This window comes from Oryctolagus cuniculus, chromosome 14, assembly GCF_964237555.1.
Source record: "Oryctolagus cuniculus chromosome 14, mOryCun1.1, whole genome shotgun sequence".
In the NCBI taxonomy this organism is placed as follows: Eukaryota; Metazoa; Chordata; class Mammalia; order Lagomorpha; family Leporidae; genus Oryctolagus; species Oryctolagus cuniculus.
Genome location: NC_091445.1, coordinates 97122256 through 97141045, shown reverse-complemented (window position 1 = coordinate 97141045; position 18790 = coordinate 97122256). Strand labels below are relative to the sequence as shown.

Sequence of the window (18790 nt, the reverse complement as noted above, 5' to 3'; positions counted from 1 at the left end):
CGCTGGGCGGCTGGCAGACCACAGCCCACTGTGGGGCTCTGAGCTCCAAGCCAGACCCTGCATAACACATGGCACTACTGTCACCAACACATTAACTCAGAAGACGGCACTGGGAATTCAAGTCCTCACGGGCTGGCGGGGGGCGGTGCGGGCTGACCCTGGCGAGGAGCTGGGCGTCGGGAGTGGGCGCCCAAGCCTGGGCAGAGGCTCCTGTGGCATGCCCTACCTCTCGGACCCATGGCAAACCGAGGGTGCTGGGGAGGGACCGCGCGAGCGGCGTGCAGGCACCAGGCAGGGAGCTTCCCCTGTGCCCAGCTTGGCTCCTGGCGCAGGTGTCTTCCAGGGTCAGGGGCCAGTGCTAGGCCAGCCTCTGGTTTGGTCACCACCACCGTGGGCCCTGAGTCCTGGCCAGGGATGGCCTAGGAACGGCTGGATGACCTCTGTGAAAGGTGCCCCTGGTTCAGCAAGAGCAGGTAGGGGAGGCGAGGACGGGGTCTGGGGAGCCTCCAGGACTGGGAGGCGGCTCTGGCCAAGGGCGGGGCCGCCCACGCAGCTGGAGCTGAGAGGTGCTCGTGGGCTGAGCTGCACCTGTGATTGGTATCAGCGGCTACAGGTGTGTGTCTAGCGCAGCCAAGGGGGATGGGTCCGGAGGACCCGGCGGGGTCTAGGCAGGGAGGGGTCACCCGACACGCCCTCTACGCAGGGAATGGCGTGGGCGGGCGCGCGCGGGGGGGGGGTTCCCGGGATACAACTGGACCGGCAGGGTAAGGGCAGGTGGCCAGGCTGGGGCCCACAGCCCAACAAAGAACAAAGGCGGGGGTGCAGGGCCGGTCCGTGCTGGCGGCCGGCGCAGGCGCCTTCATCACTGCGGGGCAGGAAGGCCGGATCTGGGCTTTCCCGGGAGGCGCAGAGGGGTCCCGCGCGGAGCCCCCTCCTAGGGCCCCTCCCTCCGCCGAGGTCCCTCCCCTGGGCTTCCTGACTCCCCCCAGCCTGCACGGGAGCCAAGTTCCCTTTCGGAGGCCCCGGCGCCCAGGCCCGCCCCTAGCAAGGGAGTGGCCCCCGGGTCCCCAGCACTGGGCGTACAGGCCCGCAAGGTCCTCAGGACACTGGCGTCGGGGGCCTGCCGCAGCCCCGACCACCCTGCCAGGCCGCGCGTCCGGGTCCAGCCCCAGGTGTTGGTGGGGGTCGGCGCCGGGTGCGCTGCGGAACGCGGCCGCGGGGGGCGCTGCGAGGGCCGCGGTTAAAGCCCCGGCGCGGGCGCGCGCTCTCAAAAGGAGCCAGCCGCTCGGCCGCCGGAGCCGCGCCCCGATCCCGGGCCTCGACCCCGGACCCGGACCCTGGCCCTGGCGGCGGCCATGGGCGCGCTCCAGTCTCGGCGTGTGGAGCCGCGGGCGCGGCGAGGGGAGGGTGCCGACCCCCGTTCCCTGCCCGCCTCCTCCGGACGCGCTGCAGCAGCCAGCGCGCGCAGGGAGAGCCCCGAAGGTGAGCGGCGCCCCGACCGGACCCCAGCCCCGGCGAGCGTCCCCGGGCGGGCCGGGCCGGCAGGGCCCCCGGGAACGCACGGCCCTCGCCCCAGCCCGGTCACTCTGGAGCCCCGGGGTGGGGCCAGCGCGGGCTCGGACCCCGCGGAGCTCACGGCGTCTCCTTCCGTCCTCGGTGCTGGTTTCCCGCGCGTCGGCGCCGGCACGCAGGGGGCAGCTTCGCAGTGTCCGCACAAGCGAGCGGCCGCAGGGGCGCGGAGGAGGCGGAGCGGCGCGCGCGGGACCAGCAGGTAGGCGGGGGCCGGGCCAGGGCGCGGGGCGTGGAGGGCGGCCAGCAGGCCCGGGGACTTGGGGGCGCAGTGGGCGGCGCGCAAGGCCCCGAGGCCGTCACTCCGCGACGTCTGGGACGCCCGGGACTGTGGCGCCTACTCTTCGGGGGAGGGCGCGGGCCGGGGCTGGCGCCCGGACGTTCCAGCCGGGGGTCCTGGGGCGGCCCGGGACTACAGGGGCAGTCCCTCGCGCTGCAGGGATGGCCGGAGTCGGAGGCCGGCCCGCGCCGCGTCCCTTCCCGGGAGTGACCAGCGTAGAGACCAGGGGCAGCTGTGCACCCTCGGGCGCAGGTGCTGCCCGCAGGTGAGGACCCAGGTGTCCCTGAAAACAGGAGTGCCCCGTCCTGGGTGCCGGGTGTGTGTGTGGGGAGGTGGGAGGTGATCGAGACCTGCGCAGAATCGCGAGTGACACAAAGACGGCCTGGGACAGCGGCCGGCCCCCGCAGGCGCAGGAGGCGTGGGCGCGGCTCCTGTCCGATCGCGGTGCTGATCCTGATCCTCCTGCAGCAGGCAGTGGGTGAGGGCGGGGGGGCGTGGCGACCCCCGCCCGCTGCGCACGGGGAGAGTTTCCGGGGCTCGGGGCTCGCAGGTGTGTGATCCATCGGTCCCAGCTGTGAAGCGGGGATGCCCGGCGTTTCCTTCGGGGCGGTGCTTGGCCGGTTCTGGATGAGGTTCCCGGCGGGCTCCCCGTTTGCCCGTGTTCTCTGAGGCCGGGGTCCTCGGGGGGACGTGTGTGAGGTGTGGCGTGGGCTCTGGCATGGGAGACGTGTGTGAGGTGTGGCGTGGGCTCTGGCATGGGGGACGTGTGTGAGGTGTGCCGTGGGCTCTGGCATGGGGGACGTGTGTGAGGTGTGGCGTGGGCTCTGGCATGGGAGACGTGTGTGAGGTGTGGGGTGGGCTCTGGCATGGGGGACGTGTGTGAGGTGTGGCGTGGGCTCTGGCATGGGGGACGTGTGTGAGGTGTGGCGTGGGCTCTGGCATGGGGGACGTGTGTGAGGTGTGGCGTGGGCTCTGGCATGGGGGACGTGTGTGAGGTGTGGCGTGGGCTCTGGCATGGGGGCCGTGTGTGAGGTGTGGCGTGGGCTCTGGCATGGGGGACGTGTGTGAGGTGTGGCGTGGGCTCTGGCATGGGGGACGTGTGTGAGGTGTGCCGTGGGCTCTGGCATGGGGGACGTGTGTGAGGTGTGGCGTGGGCTCTGGCATGGGGGCCGTGTGTGAGGTGTGGCGTGGGCTCTGGCATGGGGGACGTGTGTGAGGTGTGGCGTGGGCTCTGGCATGGGCACAGGTGAAGCCCTGTTCTGAGGCAGCCCCTAAACAGTGCGCAGCCCTGCCTGCCGCTGTCGGGGGCTTGGGTGCCGACCCAGAGGTGGGCAGCCTTGGGGTTCACACTGTGCTCCGGCGACCATCATTGGGCCAGGGTGGGCTGCCCTCCTTACCCCCCCCCCCACCAAAGCTGCCTGTGTGTCCATGCAAGGCAGCCCGTGGCCGCACTGGCCACAAGGATCCTGCCATTCACGCCTAATACCCCCGTGCTGGCTCCTGCTTGTCCCAGACGTGTGCCTGCCCAGGTCTGCGGTGGGTGCCAAGGAGCTGTGTGTGCCAGGACACGGCTCCTGGGTATCAGGGACGGAGCCAGGAGGGTCTGGTGGGAATGTGTGCTGTGGGGCACCGAGGGGGACGGGGTGGGAAGAGGTGCGTCGCCATGGCGATGGAGTGCCAGGGCTGAGGACAGCCGCCCGCAGCCTCGGGGCCATCAGCTGGGCCTCAGGTGGCCTGTGGTGCCGGCTGGGGCCTGGAGCTGTCTACGCTGCCAGCTGGGGCCTCAGGGTGTCTACACTGCTAGCTGAGGCCTGGAGCTGTCTACACCACCGGCTGAGGCCTTGAGCTGTCTACACTGCTGGCTGGGGCCTGGAGCTGTCTACACCGCTGGCTAATGCCCTGAGCTATGCACACTGCAGCTCTGAGTGCATTCTTCTAAAAGGAGGCCCCTTCGCGAGCTGGAGTGACCAACTGGACACCCTGGCCACACCTGTGAGGACAGAGCCCCATGGCGCAAGTGCCCACAGCACAGCTGTGCCCTGTGGCTCCTGGGACCCAGGGCTCAGCCCCTTCCATGGTTAGGATTCCAGGGCGGGGCCGGGGCCCTACGGGGCAGCAGTGGCACTGTGCCTTCCTCCGCACCTGGCTCGCTGTGCGCTAGGGGCCGCGGTTGGGAGCCCCGACTCCTTGAAGGGCTTTAGTCCCGTTTGGACAGCACCATCTCGCATTCACAGACGTGGCAAGGGGCACACGCCACGCCCCAGGAGCCCCTTGCACTCCCCTCCCAGCACGCCCCTGGGAACCCGCCCACTCCATGCACCACACCCTAGAGCCCCACCCACTCCACCCAGCACGCCCTGGGAGCCACTCCTGCTTTCCCCGAGCTCTGCCCCTGGGAGCCCTGCCCATTCGTGCACCACACCCCCGGAGCCCCACCTGCTCCACGCACCGCCTCCTGGTCGCTAGGAACCTCTTCCACCGGCCTCGCTGCGGATGGACACGGGGCATGGCAGACCCGCGCCAGATCCGTCTGTGTACCGCTTCTGCGCCCGTGCACCTGCGGGGTGGAGCCGGCGGGGTGTCCACGCCAAGTAGGCAGTCACGTGTCTGTGGGGTGGGCGGTCCTTGCCCGAGGTCCTGGTCCACGGCGATGTCCGCTCCAGGACTGGCCTCCCACGTCTGCTCGGGGAATGAGAACTGACTGTGCTTTTTGTCTTAATTTTTATTTATTCACCTTTATTTGAAAGGCAGAGGGACAGTTGGAGAGAGGTCTTCCATCAGCTGGTGACTACCCAAATGCCCCCACAGCCAGGGCCAGCCAGTCGAAGCTGCATCCGGGTCTCTCACGAGGGAGCAGGTGCACCCGTCCTGTCCTTGAACCCTCACTGCTGCTGCCTCTTGGGGTGCGCGCTGGCCGGAGGCTACGATGGACACAGCCTGGACCCACGCCCAGGCACCCGCATGGGGGTGCGGGCAGCCCTGGGCCCCCCTCCCTCTGGCCGCCTTCCGGGGTCCCTGCTCCTCCAGGTGGCCTCTCCCCCCAGAAGCTGTCCACTCCAGATGCCGGGCGGGGGCCTTGCTCCCCAGTGCCGCGCTGTGACCTGGGAGCCCTGGGCCCTGGCGCAGGAGCGGGGGGCTCCTTGCGCCCTGTTCTGGTGACGCTGTGCCCATTCCCACACCTGGCCCTCGTCCCCACACTCCCCCTCAGGGTCTCCGCCCACCTCAGGTGTCCAGATGCCCTCTGCTTGACCCCTGGTCAGGACTAAAACCCCAGTCTTTCTCCCCAGGCCTGTGCCCCAGAGCCCTCCCAGCACCGGACACTGCTGCCGCCTCCCCCGCAGACGCCCGGGGCAAGAGGTGGCCCTGCCTGCCTCCCCCCACCCACCCACCCACCCACCCTACCTGACCCTGACCCCGCCGGGACTGCTGGGGCGAGTCAGAGGAGCGGGAGCCGCTTCTCCGCTCCCGGCTTCAGGCCTGGCCCTGCCTTCCTGTGTGGGCAGCGGAGGGGACGGCAGGATTCAGGCCGACAGTGAGCAACCTGGAGGGCGCTGGTGCGCGGGGATGGGCTGGGTGGGGGTGGGGCCAGGGTGTGTGGGCAAGGCCGGGGTCCTAGGCGTGGCTGCAGCGCTTGGTGTAGGAGGAGTGGGTGGGAGCGTGTGGGTGGGGCCGGGGTCCTGTGGGCGGAGGAGTGGGTGGGAGCGTGTGGGTGGGGCCGGGGTCCTGTGGGCGGAGGAGTGGGTGGGAGCATGTGGGTGGGGCCGAGGTCCCTGCGGACCCTGCGGACCCTGCTTGTGTCCTGGCCCCCATTCTCTGTCCTCGCTGTTGAGCGGAGTTCTGGCCCCGGCCGGCTCCGGGGCTCTGCCTCTCCAGGGCCTGCCTGGGGGTGGCCAGCAGCCGCCCGGGGTCTCACCTCTGCGGGCTCCGGTGTCCTCGGGGCAGATCCAGTCGGTGCTGCCCCCTTTCTGTGTGGATGCGGTGAGGGCCTTGCAGACGTGGCTGTTTGGTGGTGGACGGGAGCGCCTGGGCCTGTCCCCAGAGTGGACCGTTCTTAGAGTTCCCCCCACCACTGGTTTGGGGTGCCACCCACCCTGGCACTCCCGGGCTGAAGCAGCCGTGGTCGGCGGCTGGGCGGATCTGAGCCTGCAGCATCCCACGGGTCTGGAGGAGCTGGGGACCCTCACTGAGGCCCGGAAGCGTCCGAGGGAGGCTGTGTGTGCGGGAGGTGTGGTGTCGCGGGCCATGTCCACACTGAGCAGCTGGAGCGTGGTGGGTGTGGCCGGGTTTCTCAGGGTGAATGAATTCCTCGTCTGGGGTGGGGAGGGGGACAGACCTTTAGGGGAAGTTCACTCCCCAGGTGACTGGGCCAGGAGGAAGCCAAGAGCTCCCTGGGGTCTCCCACGCGAGTGCGGGGCCCCAAGCACCCGGCTGTCCTCCGCTGCTTTCCCGGGCCATCAGCAGGGAGCTGGGTTGGAGGTGGAGCCACTGGGACTGGAGCTGGCCCCTGGCAGCAGGAGCTGACCCCTGACCCCATCCGACTCCCTGGGTGGGAGCCCCGCACTGCTGTCCCAGGAGGCAGTGGGCGTGCCCCAGGCGGGAGGACTCTGTCAGCAGCTTTGCCGTGACCGCTGTGGGAGTAGTGTGGGGCGGCCACCGGCACTGCTCTGCCTGCCCTTGGGGTTGCTGGACTCCGGAGGGCCCAGCGCCGCCCAGGGGCAAACATGGGGTAGGGATGAGGGCAGTGGGGGCACGTAGCCTTGGGTCAAGGGCAGAGTGACCGGCTGGAGTGCCCACCTGCCTATGGGCTGGTCCTGCACCACCCTGTCCTGTTGGAGACCATGGGAGAGTGGTGGGCTGGGGTCCTGGGTGCGTGGGGGTGGGAGCACGTGGGCAGGGTCGGGGTCTTTTTGGTGGGGCTGGAGCACCCACCTGCCTGCGGGCCCTGTCCTGCACCCACGTGTCAGGTACCACGGGAGGGCAGTGGGACAGGGCTCCTGCTGTGTGGCCGGGCAGCAGCCAAGACGGTGTGCTTGTAGACGCATGTTCCCTTCTCGCTGGACTCTTAGCCACGCTCCTGGCCGGGGACATGGTGGCCTCTGTGGAAGTCGCTGGAGCTGTCTGTGCCCTCCAGCCCCTTGGTGTGGTCAGTGGGCTGTGGTGTGCAGGGTGTGTGCACCGCCCCAATGCAGAGCACCCCTGGAAGGGCCAGGGCCGTGTGGCCTCGCTCTGCTGCTGTCCGTGGGGGCACGGGCTGCGTGCCACAGGGGCAGGGGCTGGGCACCACGGGGGCACTGGCTGGGCCCCCGCAGGCGTGGGGGAGGGCCCTGCTGGCCATGCTGTGCATCTGTGACCTTTGGGTGAGTGAGCTCAGGGGCGGCCGTGGGCTCGGAGGTGCCCCCACCTTTTCCTCCAGGCTCTGAGGCCTTGTGAGGAGACAGTGAGGTCTGAATGAAGACGGGGCGCTGGTGCTGGCTTCTCAGTGACCAGGCAGCGGTGTCTGTGAGCACATGTGTGCAGTGCACATACATGCTGGGGCACATGCATGCATCATATGTACATACTGGGGGCACACGTGTACTGTGCACATGCATGTTAGGGCGCACATGTGCAGTACGTATACATGCTGGGGCACACTGTGCCGTGCACACGTGTGCTGGGGCACTCGTGCAGTACATATACATGCTGGTGCACATACATGCAGTGTGCATGCGTGCCAGGGGCACACGTGTGCAGTGCATACGCATGTTGGCACGTGTGTGCATCACATGTACATGCTGGGGCATATATGTACTGTGCACACGTAAGGGCACCTGTGTGCAGTGTACATGCATGTGGGGACACACATGTGTGCAGATTTTGGGTCTGTGTTGAAATCCTTTGTTTCCAGCACCCCTCCCCCCCATCCCCACCTCCACCTTCTGGGAGGGACGTGGGCTGGTCCCTGCTCCAGGTGGGTGCTCAGGTGCCCCGAGGCTCGTCCTTGCCACTCGGTGGTCAGCGTGGCTCATGCGTGCCCCTGGCCACTGGCTCGTGAGCCGCGTCCTGCCTCTGTCCCCGCCTGTCCCTCGAGGTGCAGCTCTCTTCACCGGCAGAGCGGCCTTGGGCCAGAGTGACCGCCCTCCATCTCATGTCGGACAGTGCCGTGTGCTGGGCAGGACCGGGGCGGGGGACTCCCAGCGGGGGCCCGTGGGCCAGGCCAGCTCCTGGACCTTCTGCTGCTCGAGTGACCCAGGCTGAGAAGCTGGGTGAGCGTGGAGGTGACTCCAGGTGCTGGCCCGCGAGGATGCGTGTGTGTCTGAGGGGTGCCGGGACCCCAGCATCAGGATGATCTGGCTGCAGCTGGACACCTGTCTGTCACAGAGTCCGACACAGGCACAGGGCGAGGTATGGCCCCGCGGATCCTGGGGCTCCCCGGAAATGTGGCCGCACAGCCCCGGGGAAGGGCCCAGGAACTTCCCTGGCTGCCAGGCCCCGCCCAGCCCACGGCCCCCCAGATCACCCTCCAGGTCTGAAGGGCGTCGTCCCTGCTCCTGTAGCCCTCGGCCTCCTGTGGGGCCCACAGACCTGCGCACGATGCCCCCAGGTAGCCCCAGGCATGTGGACTCCTGGAGGCGGAGCTGCCCTGGGCGCCTGGTGCGCCCCCTGCTGGGAGCTCCGTGCCAGTGGGGGGCTGCATGGCTGGAGCTGGACATGGGCCTGATGGGGCCCTTTCCCTCCAGCTCCTGAGGCAACCCCCCCCCCCCCCACCGATGAGATCCCAGCCAGGCTGGTCGCAGCATGCGTGGGGTTAGACATGCGTGCCCATCTGTACTGGCCCAGGGTCACAGGGATGCTTGGTGGACAGCACCTTCCCGACGGCCTCGGACGTGGGCCCGCCCCACCCCATCTCTGCAGGGCTGTGGCTGGAGAACAGAGTTCCAGAAAATGCCATCCGGCACCGGCTCAGTCCCCGCTCCCTGCCGCCCCAAGGAGCGCCCCCAAAGGAACCCCCTCTGCCAGTCGTCTCCATTGCTCGCTGTCTCCGTCCCTCTCTGTCTCCTCCATTCTGTGTCCCCCCACACCCCGGTCCCCTCTTCCCGCTCTTGGACTCCATCCACATGGAGCCCCCTCCGGTGGGGCCGGGCTGGGTGAATGTGTCCTCCCCACCCCCAGCAGAGCCGAGCACTGCACCGTGGGCCTGGCTGCCAGAGGCGTGACGGGCTGGCGCCTCTGCTCCAGTCCCTGTGGCCACACCTGCTACCTTGGGGAGCCGCAGCCGCAGGGCAGGGGTCAGTGCGGTGCATCCACTGAGGCCTGTGGGGGGGGGACTGGACACGCCCACCCCGAGCTCCCCAGCACGGCACCAGCCAGTGCGCACCACCCACGTCCAGCAGGGGAAGGCCAGCTTCTGCGAGCAGCTCCCCGCGGTGAGGCCGGACCTCCCCTCTGCGGCCCCCACACCAGGCCCAGGAGGGGACGCTGTCCCCCTTGCCTTCCTGAGTCCTGGGGAAAGACCCCCGCCTGCCCGGGGGTGGGGACGGTGGTCCACGGCGCAGGCCGTCCGGTGGTGCCAAGTGGACACTCAGCAGGCGGGGCAGCTGCTGCTCTGTGTGGCATTGCCACTGGGACGCGGGCCCCACGGCCGGCAGGGCGCCCTGCACACCCTGCAGAATAGGTGGGCGAGCAGGCGAGGGCAGGGTGGGCACTGGGAGGAGCGCGGGCAGTTGTGGGGGTCAGCACCAGGGGCCTACAGGAAGCCACAGGCTTGGTCAGGGCGTCCGGGCGCTGTGGGGACAGAGCTGGACGTTGGCAGCGGGGTGGGGGTGGAAAGGGAGGAGTTGGCCAGGAGGCCAAGCAGAGTGGCAGCTGTGCAGTGGGGGCCGGTGAGTGGCCCTCCGTGGGTGGCCGGGGCTCCTGGGGAGGCTGGCCCTCGGCACCCTGGGGGCAGCCGGGGAGCCCCGTGTTGGCCGCCTTTCTTCAGGAAGTCCTGGGGCGCACACGTGGGGGTTCCGGCAGACAGGAGGCTGGGCCGTGTCCCGGCCCGTGTGCTCCGAGCACCCACGTGCAGCCCTCGGAGAGTCCTCCCCGCAGCGTGAGCCGCTCGGTGGCGGGGCTGTGGCTGCGGCTCTCGGGCCCAGGCGGTTCCGGAGGTGGGGCCCGTGGGGTGTGTTTCGGGAGCCGCCTGCTGTGCCAGGGAGCTCGGGCCTGCCCAGCCTTGGGTGGTTCTCGGTCACGGATTGGTTGTGGTAGCGTTTGTACGGTAGCCCTGGCTGGTGACGCCCGGCGGTTACTCCGGCCCTGGGAAACCCCCGGGGGCTCAGCCCAGGCTCTGGCGGCTCCTCCTGCCGCGTTTCCCACCCCATCCCCGAGCGTCTCCACCCACCTGTAGCCAGCACACGCGCCAAGAGCAAACACGCCGATCACTTTAAACTCGAACTGCGTAGTGGACGTGTGTGTGCGGAGTTGGGCTCCTCACTCCACGTGTAGTGGACATGTGTGTGCCAAGTGTTTAACTCCACATGTAGTGGACACATGTGTGCCGCATGTTCCGCTAACTCCGTGTGTAGTGGACACATGTTCATGCTGAGTGTTCAGCGTGTAGTAGACATGTACATGCTGCATGTTCAGCTCCTAACTCCAGGTGTAGTGGACACGTGTGTGCAGCGTGTTCCAACTCCACGTGTAACAGACGTGACAGGTTCATCATTCACGTCACGAGGAACAAGGTGGAAACCCTGGACGTGGCCTCCAGGTTGCGGCAGGTTCCTGGGTGTTGCTGCACCTGCAACTTGTCAGCCGTGCTGGCCCCAGGGCCTTGTCACAGTCCTTCCGGCCACGAGGGCCGAGCACCTGGCCCTCAGCCCTGGGGTCCCGACTGCCTGTGCTTGTGCAGCCGCAAGGAGACGAGGACCCCCTGCTGTGGTCTGGGGTGGGGGGTTCCCAGCAGGGCTGCCGGAGGGAGGATGTGGGCCCCTCCCTCTCAGCCCTCGGCTGGTGGGGGGCTGTGGGGGGCCTGGCCCTGTGTGACCAGGGCGTGGCACTCAGCAGGGTCCTGGAGCAGTTTGTTCCGTGGCTGTGGTCGCCGGTCGGGGCAGGCGCCGGGCCCCCTGTGCTCTGGGTGGGATGTGGGGGGCTCCTCCCTGGAGGCCTCGGCCCCGCTGCTGCCCCCGGGGAAGTCAGTGAGGGGAAGTTTTACTCGGTACTCACCCGGGGGCTGGCCTCAGCGCCCCATGCCGCCCACTGCCTGTGGGTCTGCGGGTGGGGGTGTCAGTCTAGAACCTTCTGTCACCCCTGTGTGGACCCTAGCCGGTGACCACCATGGCAGGAGGGTGCTGGCACCTGCCGCGTCCCCGCCCTTCCTTGCTGGCCAGCCTGGCTTGGACTCCAGGCTGCCGTTTGGGGCCACAGCACAGGGTGGGGGCAGGGGGCCAGGGTGCTGTGGTGCAGCTGTGGCCCCAGCCCCCGCATCCTCTCCCCGGTGGACTGTGGCTGACGGACCCAACAAGTCGACGCCAGGACCCTCGCCCTGCTCGTACCGGCTTTGTAGCCGCCTGGGGCCAGAGACGGCAGGTGGAGGACTCGCGGGCCACGTGGCCCGGCTGCCTGAGCCACACAGGAGCCTTCCCGGGGCTTGGCGCTGCCATCACATCGGACGCGCGGCTCCCCACACCCCGCCTGTGTCCCCACGTCCATGTCTGCTGCTTGTCGGGTGCTGCGAGGGCCGGCGGGGCTCCTGCGTCTGGGCGGTGGGCAGGGCTCTCTGGGGGCAGCGTGTGTGAGGCCAGGTCTGCGTCCGGGTCCCGGCACACAGGGGGCTCCGAGAGGCTGGGGTTCGTGGACTCGCACAGCAGAGGACACCGAGGTGCCTCGGGAGACTGGGGCTAGGGTCCAGTTCAGGCTGCCCAGAGCTCGTGGTCACCCCTGCCCTGTCGTCCCCGCAGGAGCTGCTCAATGGGGACCCCGAGGAGGGGCCTCCCTGGGAGAGCCGGAGTCCACTGGAGGGTGAGTGCTGGCTGGAGCTGCGCTGTGGGCCTCCCCGTGTCCCCCGTGACGGGGCAGGGCCCGGGGTGCAGGAGGGGCTCTCACACTGGACGGCTCCCGCAGGTGGGGCCGCGCAGCACGGGCTGGGCCGCATGCCGGGGACAGGGGTGGCAGAACTGGGGGGTGGGTGGGCCCCAGGCGTGGAAGCGCCCCGTCCACGTTGGAAGCTCAGCCCGCTGTGGCCTTCGTGGCCGGTGGGCTCTGGGCCACGGGTTCCTGGAAAACTAGATGGTGCAGTTAGGGAGCCCTGAGACTCAGGGAGCACCCGCTCCGGCCTGAGGGTGGTCCCTGGGCAGGGTGTGGCGGGAGGGGTCAGGAAGGGGCTCCCGGCTGTGGCCGACACAGGTGGGCAGCAGCACGGTGCCCTCGCTTCTCAGCTCCAGCCCTTGTGGGAGGGGCAATGGGGGGGCAGCTCCCTCTGTTAGGGTCAAGTCAGAGTGTCGGGGGGGGGACAGCTCCCTTCTCGCAGGGTCAGAGTGGGGGGCAGCTCCCTTGTGGCAGGGGCAGTGGGGGGGGCAGCTCCCTTGTGGGAGGGGCAGTGGGGGCAGCTCCCTCTGTTAGGGTCAAGTCAGAGTGTCGGGGGGACAGCTCCCTTCTCGCAGGGTCAGAGTTGGGGGCAGCTCCCTTGTGGCAGGGGCAGTGGGGGCAGCTCCTGGACTGAGCCGTCCCCCCCGTGTCCCCAGTGGCACAGACTGCGGAGAAGACCGAGGGCGCGGCCCCACTGCCCCGCGTGGAGGACAGAGGCGGCCCGGTGGCTGGGGAGGGCCTGGGCAGAAGGCGCCTGAGTGTCCGAGTAGGTGTTGGCCCCTGTGTGGGTGGGGCCTACGGCTTGTGGGTGCCGGGGGCGTGGCTACGGCCAGGCAGCGCACAAGGGCCAGCCTGGGGCAGAGGCGGCTGGGCTGGCTCCTGGGCTCTGAGCTGAGCCCTGTGGTGCGGACAGCACCGGGCACGGGCGGTCAGCGCGGCTGCTGAGCAGGGACAGGTCTGCGGGTTCTGGCCCCTGCTCCAGCCGCACCGCCCTTGGGGTGAGCTGGGAAGACCATGGCCAAGTCTGAAGCAGGCCCTGGAGGGGCTGGGGGGGGTCGTGGCCGAGGGTGACACCTGTCCCGTCCCCGGGGGCTGCCGCCAGGTGCTGCGGTGTGACGTCTCGGTGGAGGGCGGCAGCCGGCAGGAGTGGACGTTGACGCTGTATGACCTGGACAGCAGCGGGAAGGTCACCCGGGAGGTGAGGGGTGTCCCGGCCGTGGGGGAGGGGAGGTCAGGAGAGGCCCACCTGGAGGCGCCCACGCCAAGCCCGCGGGGCCCCTGGGGAGGCGGCAGCGGTCAGCGCGGGCGTGGACATGGCACCTCAAGTGAGCATGTGAGCCCGCCTGTGCCGAGTGGGACCTGGACAGGCCTTGGACGTGAAGGGCGGGGCCATGTGGGCCCAGCGGCCCCTGGAGGCATCCTGGGGGGGCAGTGCCCTCTGAGGCTAGCTCTGTCCACCCAGGACGTGTCCAGCCTGATGCACACCGTCTGCGAGGTGGTCAACGCCTCCATCAGCCACTCCCCGGACAGCAGCAAGACCCTGCATGTGACGCTGACCGTCAGCCCCAAGCCCTCTGGCGAGGACAGGCCTCCCAGCGGCCAGGGTGAGGCTCTGGGCTCAACCCAGGAGGGCTTCCAGGAGGTGGTGTTCTGCTTAGGCAGCACCGGGTCCGTGGAGACCTCTCCTCCCTCAAGTCCACTCCCCCGGCAGCCCCCCCCCACCCTTAGGTGTCCCAGTTGTACCCTTGCTCCCACCACACCCCAAGCAGGGCTGGTGCCTGCAGGGCTTCAGGCTGTGTGGCTGGGCAGTGAGTGGACGCATGGCTGGACAGTGAGTGGACATGTGGCTGGGCAGTGAGTGGACGCGTGGATGGACAGTGAGTGGACATGTGGCTGGGCAGTGAGTGGACGCATGGGCTGTGAGTGGAAGTGTGGAGAGGGATTCACCCCTCCCCAGGCAGTGGGGGCGGGGTGACAACATGGAGTTGGGGGAGCACGTGAGCCCCAGGAGGGGACAGTTGGCTCTGCCCCCTCAGACGCGGAGCCCGGTGGCTGCGGGACGGAAGCGGAGCTGGCCCAGGACCCCGGGGCGGCCGACAGGAAGCCGTCTGCACAGGGCAGGTGAGGACTGCTGGGAGCCCCGGCCACCTCCCACTGTGCTCTCGTGGCTGGCCTGCCTGGACGGGCCCTGCGTGCAGGAGGTGGGCGCTGCTGCGGTCCTGGGCGGGGTGCCTGTCAGGACCTTGCCCAGTGACCGGGGCCAGGCTGGGCCGAGCACCCTGGGCACTGAGCAGCTGTAGGGGGCTTGCAAGAGCCCGTCCGGCCGCTCGAGGGCCGTGTTCTGCTCGCTGGCCATGGTGGGGGCAGTGTCGTGACCACAGGGCACGCCGGCGTGAGCTGCTGGGTCAGGGTCTCCATCCCGGCTGGGCCACCTGCTGGATGCCGCCTGGCTGTGCCCACCCTCCCTTCTGCTTCCTTTGGCCGGACCACACCCAGCCTGGGACCCCTGTCCTGCCTGGTGGGTGGTCAGCTCCTTGGCCTTGCGCCCTGCAGGAGGCCCGATGCCCAGGCCCAGGCCTGCCCTGTGCGGGGGCCCTGCTGTGTGGACGAGAACACGGAACGGAGGAACCACTACCTGGACCTCGCGGGGACGGAGAACTACGCGTCCAGATTCGGCCCCGGTAGGTCCTGGGCAGCTGGCACTGCCCTGGGTGGAGATGCCGCATGAGGGCCCGCCCTCACCCCTGCAGCTCCTGGGGTCCCTACAGCAGGGACGGGGTGCGTGCCTGTGGGCTCCCTGGGCCAGGATGGGGACAGCATGGGGCTTCCTCCAGGTGCTCAGAAGGGGCAGCCACCCGGCGCCCATGTGGCTGCTGAGAGTGCTGGGCCGGAGCCCAGCAGGCCCTGTCCTAGGGGCGGGAGGGGTTGGTCCCAGAACCGGGCGTCGCTAAGGTGTCGGGGAGGCCCCTGCAGGCCCCTGCTCCGCCGGCCGCCGCTGCCCCCAGCTGGACAGAGCGGGGCGTTCAGTCCCGTCAGCCTGGAGGGCGGAAACCTGTACACAGGTGGCCAGTGTTGGACTCTTTAACACGGGGGTTCCGGAAGCGCGTCCCAGCTGCAGCCCCTCACAGCGGGAGTGGGCGGGAGCCTCCCCCCAGGGGTGGCAGCTGAGCCCCCAGCTGGGGACCCGCGCGCAGCTGGCAGCATGTGGCTGCCTGGCCTCAGGGGCTGCCCTGCCCCACGTGGGCCGGGGTCACTGCTGAGCCACTCTGTGCGCAGGGTCCCCGCCGACGCAGGCCAGGCACGCGCCGAGCAGGTCCCGTTCGCAGGACTCGGACGCCCACGATGGCCACGCCGCCCACGCCTGCGGAGCCTGGGCGCCAGACGTGCAGCCCCGGCCGAAGGGGCCGGAGCAGCCGCCCCTCAAGCCTCCCAAGGGCTCACGGTGGCCGCCCGAGGCCCCTGGCAGCTGCAAGCCTGGGAAAGGCCTGGGCCACCACCTGCCGGCCCCGGCCCCTCAGGACGGCCACAGGCGGTACCGGCAGAGGGGCAGGGAGGGCCACTCGCCACGCAAGGCCACGCATGGCCACCCGGCCACCGTGGAGCTGCCCCCCGCGCTGGCAGGTGAGGGCCACACGGTGCCCGTGGTCCAGCGGCACGAACACCACCACCACCACCACCACTTCCACCACCACCACTTCCACCCGCCCTAGCTGCGCGGGCGCGGGCACGGGCACGGGCACGGGCACGGACGGGACTCCGCCCCACTGCTGCCTTGAGGCCACGTGGATTTTGTGACAGCTGAGTGTGATCTATAAACACCAAACACGCGTGGAAACGCGCACCTGTGTCTGCCATCATTCATGGCCAGGAGGGCCCGGTGCGGGAGGGGTCCTCGCAGCACGGGGTGTGCCCTCTGTGGGATCTGCTCACCGCGGGGAGGGGCGTGGAATGTGGGCGGGCAGGGCAGCGTCCTGACGGGACACAGGTGGGCCCAGGCCGGGGTGGGGGCTCCTTGCTGTCCTCCAGGACGAGGGGCGGGCTCTGGCGCCTGTCCCTGCCCCCGGCGCTGTTTTCAGGGTTGAAACCAGCAGCCGTCAGCTGGTCGCTGAGGCTCCTCTCCAGGCCTGGCACACGCATATGCAGCCGGCGCAGCGAGAAGGGGGCATGTCTGAGTCCACGCCAGCACACGCGGGCCGCGCCGTCGCGGATGGGTGAGTCCCCCACTTGGCCCTAAGGAAACCCCAGAAACAACACCCTGAGCTCGTGTGGCTGGGCTCCCTGGACGCCGCCGCACCTGCTCGCACTTCCACGCCGCCCAGTGTTGGGGGCGATCCAGCACGGGGGCTGCTGAGGGACGGCGTCCTCACCGTCTTCCGTTCCGCGCCGGCCCTGGCGTCCATACCCCGGCTGCACTGAGCCTTCTGCGTCCCCTGCTGGTGCCCAGGAGGCCTGAGCTGGAGGAAGGACCTGGATCCTGCCAGGGACAGGAGTCCCTGAAGCCTTGCAGGTCGCCCACCTGGACGAGCATGGAGGTGGGCAGGGGCTCTGCTGTGGGCGCCGGGGAGGCGGCAGAGCACGGCCGTGGTGGCTGCTGGTGACCTCAGAGCCGGGCAGCTGCACCCGAGCCCGGGGAAGGCCCGCAGGTGTGTTCCAGGTAAACCCGCTCCTGCCCAGGCAGCCTGAGCCGGTCCCCTTGGCCACCATGTTCCCTGGGGCCAGGCCCGGCCCTGTCCACTCTTTGGGGGACCCTTCCCTCCCCGTTGCGTGAAGGCGAGGCTCGGCCCGGGGCTCCTGGGGGCCCGAGTTGGTGCTGTGGCCTTGGCTCTCTGCCTCGGCCGGGCCAGCCTGACACGGTGGCCAGTGCAGCCACGGCCCCTGCACTGGGTCCTCGGCACGGGGTGGGGGTGGGCAGAAACACCTCCACCCTGCCCCCGGGGCCACTCCAGTGTTGAGTGCTTGAGTCAGACGGCCAGAGGGCCATCCCCACATGTGGTGCCCACAGGAAGTGGTCAGGGGCCACAGAAGCGCTTGGGTCCAGTGCCAGGGGTCAGGGCACCATCACCCCAGAGGACGGGTGCCCCAAAGCCACTGGGGGAGGGGACAGCATGAGTGTAGAGGCCCCAGAGGCCTCTGCTCTGTGCCACGAGGCCCACGCCTGCTTGGCCGCCTGCAGGCCTCTGCCCGTCTCGGTCCCCTGGCCTGGGGACCGCCTCTGTGCTGAGAGCCACAGGCCTGGCCCTCGTGGTCACTCTTGCCACGGCCAAGCCAGCGACGGCTGACCCAGCCATGCAGTGCCCGCCGGACGCCCAGCCTCACACCTCAGCCCCGCCCACAGCCCACAGCAGAGTACACGCAGTGCCTAAGTCCAGATCTGCACGAGGGCATCTCCCGTGTCACCACCAACTCCCGTGTCACCACCTACGCTCCCCGTGTCACCACCAACTCCCGTGTCACCACCTACGCTCCCCGTGTTACTACCTACGCCTCCCAGGTCACCGCGGACACCGTCCATGTCACCAACTCCTGTGTCACCACCGATGCCTCCCGTGTCCCTGCCATCAGAGACGCACAGCCACTGCCCAGTCCTGCTCTGCCGACGGCTGGGCCACACCGGTTGTCAGCTGCCGGGTACACTGGCTGCCTCCACGCTGCGTGCCCGGGGCCGCCAGCTCCCCCGCAGGTGGGGCGTTCACCACGCCACCGGGCGCTTTCCTCGGCTCTCGGCTGACTGGGCGCGGGTTGCGATGCCGGGAGGGGTCTCGGGGAAACCCCTCGGGGCGCCAGCGTCTACAGTATGAAACGTGCAGTTCTTCAGAGACCACTTTATTTTTCTACTAAACAAAAATCACAAAGACAGCTTCTATAAAAACAGTGGATCTGGGCGGCTCCCCCAGCACAGCCTGCTGGGGACGGCCGGGCGTGGCCGCGACAGCAGGCGAACCCCGGGAGCCCAGAAGCGCGCGCCGTGCTCTGCCTGGCCTGAACTCCAAGGACGGACCCAGCCCCGTAGAGCCTGTGGGCGCCAGCCGTCGAGGGCCTGGACAGCCGGTGTTTAAATAAATAAATACACCATCTAGTGGGGGCGGTGCCGCATCCTGGGCCCACACCTGTAGGGCCCTGCGAAGACCCAGCGTTGCCCCCTGGGACCATGGATACTCGGGGCAGCGGACGGAGCTCAGGGACACGCATGCGCATGGCCACCACCATGGCACCGATGACCCTCAGCCTTGCGGCTGGCCACTGCTCCCAGACGTGCAGGCTGGAGGCCAGGCACCGGGAGCGTCCCGGGCATGACTGGGTGTCGTCGGGTTGCTGTGGCGTAGGGCAGGTGCACAGGGCTGGGTGCACTGACCTCGGGGCCCCCGGCTGAGTGGGCTCCCTGCGTGCTGACAGACGGGGCCCTGGGGGCCGGCGCAGGCCCCTGCACCACACCTTCGTCACGGAGGGGCATGCGTGCTTCACGGGTGCTGCGGACGGACTGGGGGCTCCTGCCACACACGGCCTGGGGGGAGCCAGCAGCCGGCCCAGGGCACACCCTGCGGCAGGAGGAGCCGGCACCAGGCCTGGAAGCTTCCGCAGGAAGCCGTGGGGCGTCCAGGCCTGCCCCGTCCCGGGGCCTCAGGAGTAGATGGTGATCACCTCCCGGCCGCCGCCCCTCACCAGCACGACCCGGTTCAGCCCCTCGGTCAGGACCTCCAGAAACTCCATGTCTGGGGTGGGCGGGGTTAAGGCCACAAGAAACTCAGCTGCTGGGAAGGAGGACGGGGGGGGGGGGGGGGGGTGCAGAGGCAGCAGCTGCCCCCGGCCAGGCCAGCCCAGCGGCCAGCCGCGGGCCTGAGGCTCAGCCAGACGGGCGCTGCCCTGGGCCCCAGGCAGGACCCCACGGCGCACGTT

The 18790-nt window shown here is 69.5% G+C and overlaps 2 protein-coding genes across 8 annotated transcripts in view; one reads left to right on the top strand and one right to left on the bottom strand.

Moving 5' to 3' along the window:
• The first annotated feature begins 763 nt into the window (after nt 1-763).
• NKD2 (NKD inhibitor of WNT signaling pathway 2) lies at nt 764-18465 on the top strand. 2 transcript variants are annotated; one of them, XM_070056928.1, is made up of 10 exons: nt 764-1482; nt 1692-1771; nt 11770-11830; nt 12553-12662; nt 12999-13094; nt 13359-14017; nt 14450-14577; nt 15173-16107; nt 16341-16539; nt 17388-18465. In XM_070056928.1, exons 1-6 carry the CDS (start codon nt 1356-1358, stop codon nt 13752-13754), a joined length of 870 nt encoding a protein of 289 aa, XP_069913029.1. In that variant the 5' UTR covers nt 764-1355; the 3' UTR covers nt 13755-14017; nt 14450-14577; nt 15173-16107; nt 16341-16539; nt 17388-18465. The 2 variants fall into 2 exon arrangements, with proteins under 2 accessions (XP_069913029.1, XP_069913028.1); XM_070056927.1 differs by having other exon boundaries at nt 15173-16539.
• SLC12A7 (solute carrier family 12 member 7) overlaps nt 17704-18790 on the bottom strand; it is a 55779-nt gene continuing 54692 nt past the window's right edge. For all 6 annotated transcript variants that reach the window (XM_070056265.1, XM_070056263.1, XM_070056262.1 and 3 more), the window contains 1 exon segment: nt 17704-18606. In XM_070056265.1, coding sequence (XP_069912366.1) covers nt 18515-18606 — 92 coding nt within the window. In that variant the 3' untranslated portion in view covers nt 17704-18514.

Coding starts and splice junctions, on each gene's coding strand:
- NKD2 (XM_070056928.1), top strand. CDS start 1,356: ATGGGCGCGCTCCAGTCTCGGCGTGTGGAGCCGCGGGCGCGGCGAGGG. Junction 1,772..11,769: donor GGCGCGCGCGGGACCAGCAG/GTAGGCGGGGGC, acceptor TCGTCCCCGCAG/GAGCTGCTCAATGGGGACCC. Junction 12,663..12,998: donor GAAGGCGCCTGAGTGTCCGA/GTAGGTGTTGGC, acceptor GGCTGCCGCCAG/GTGCTGCGGTGTGACGTCTC.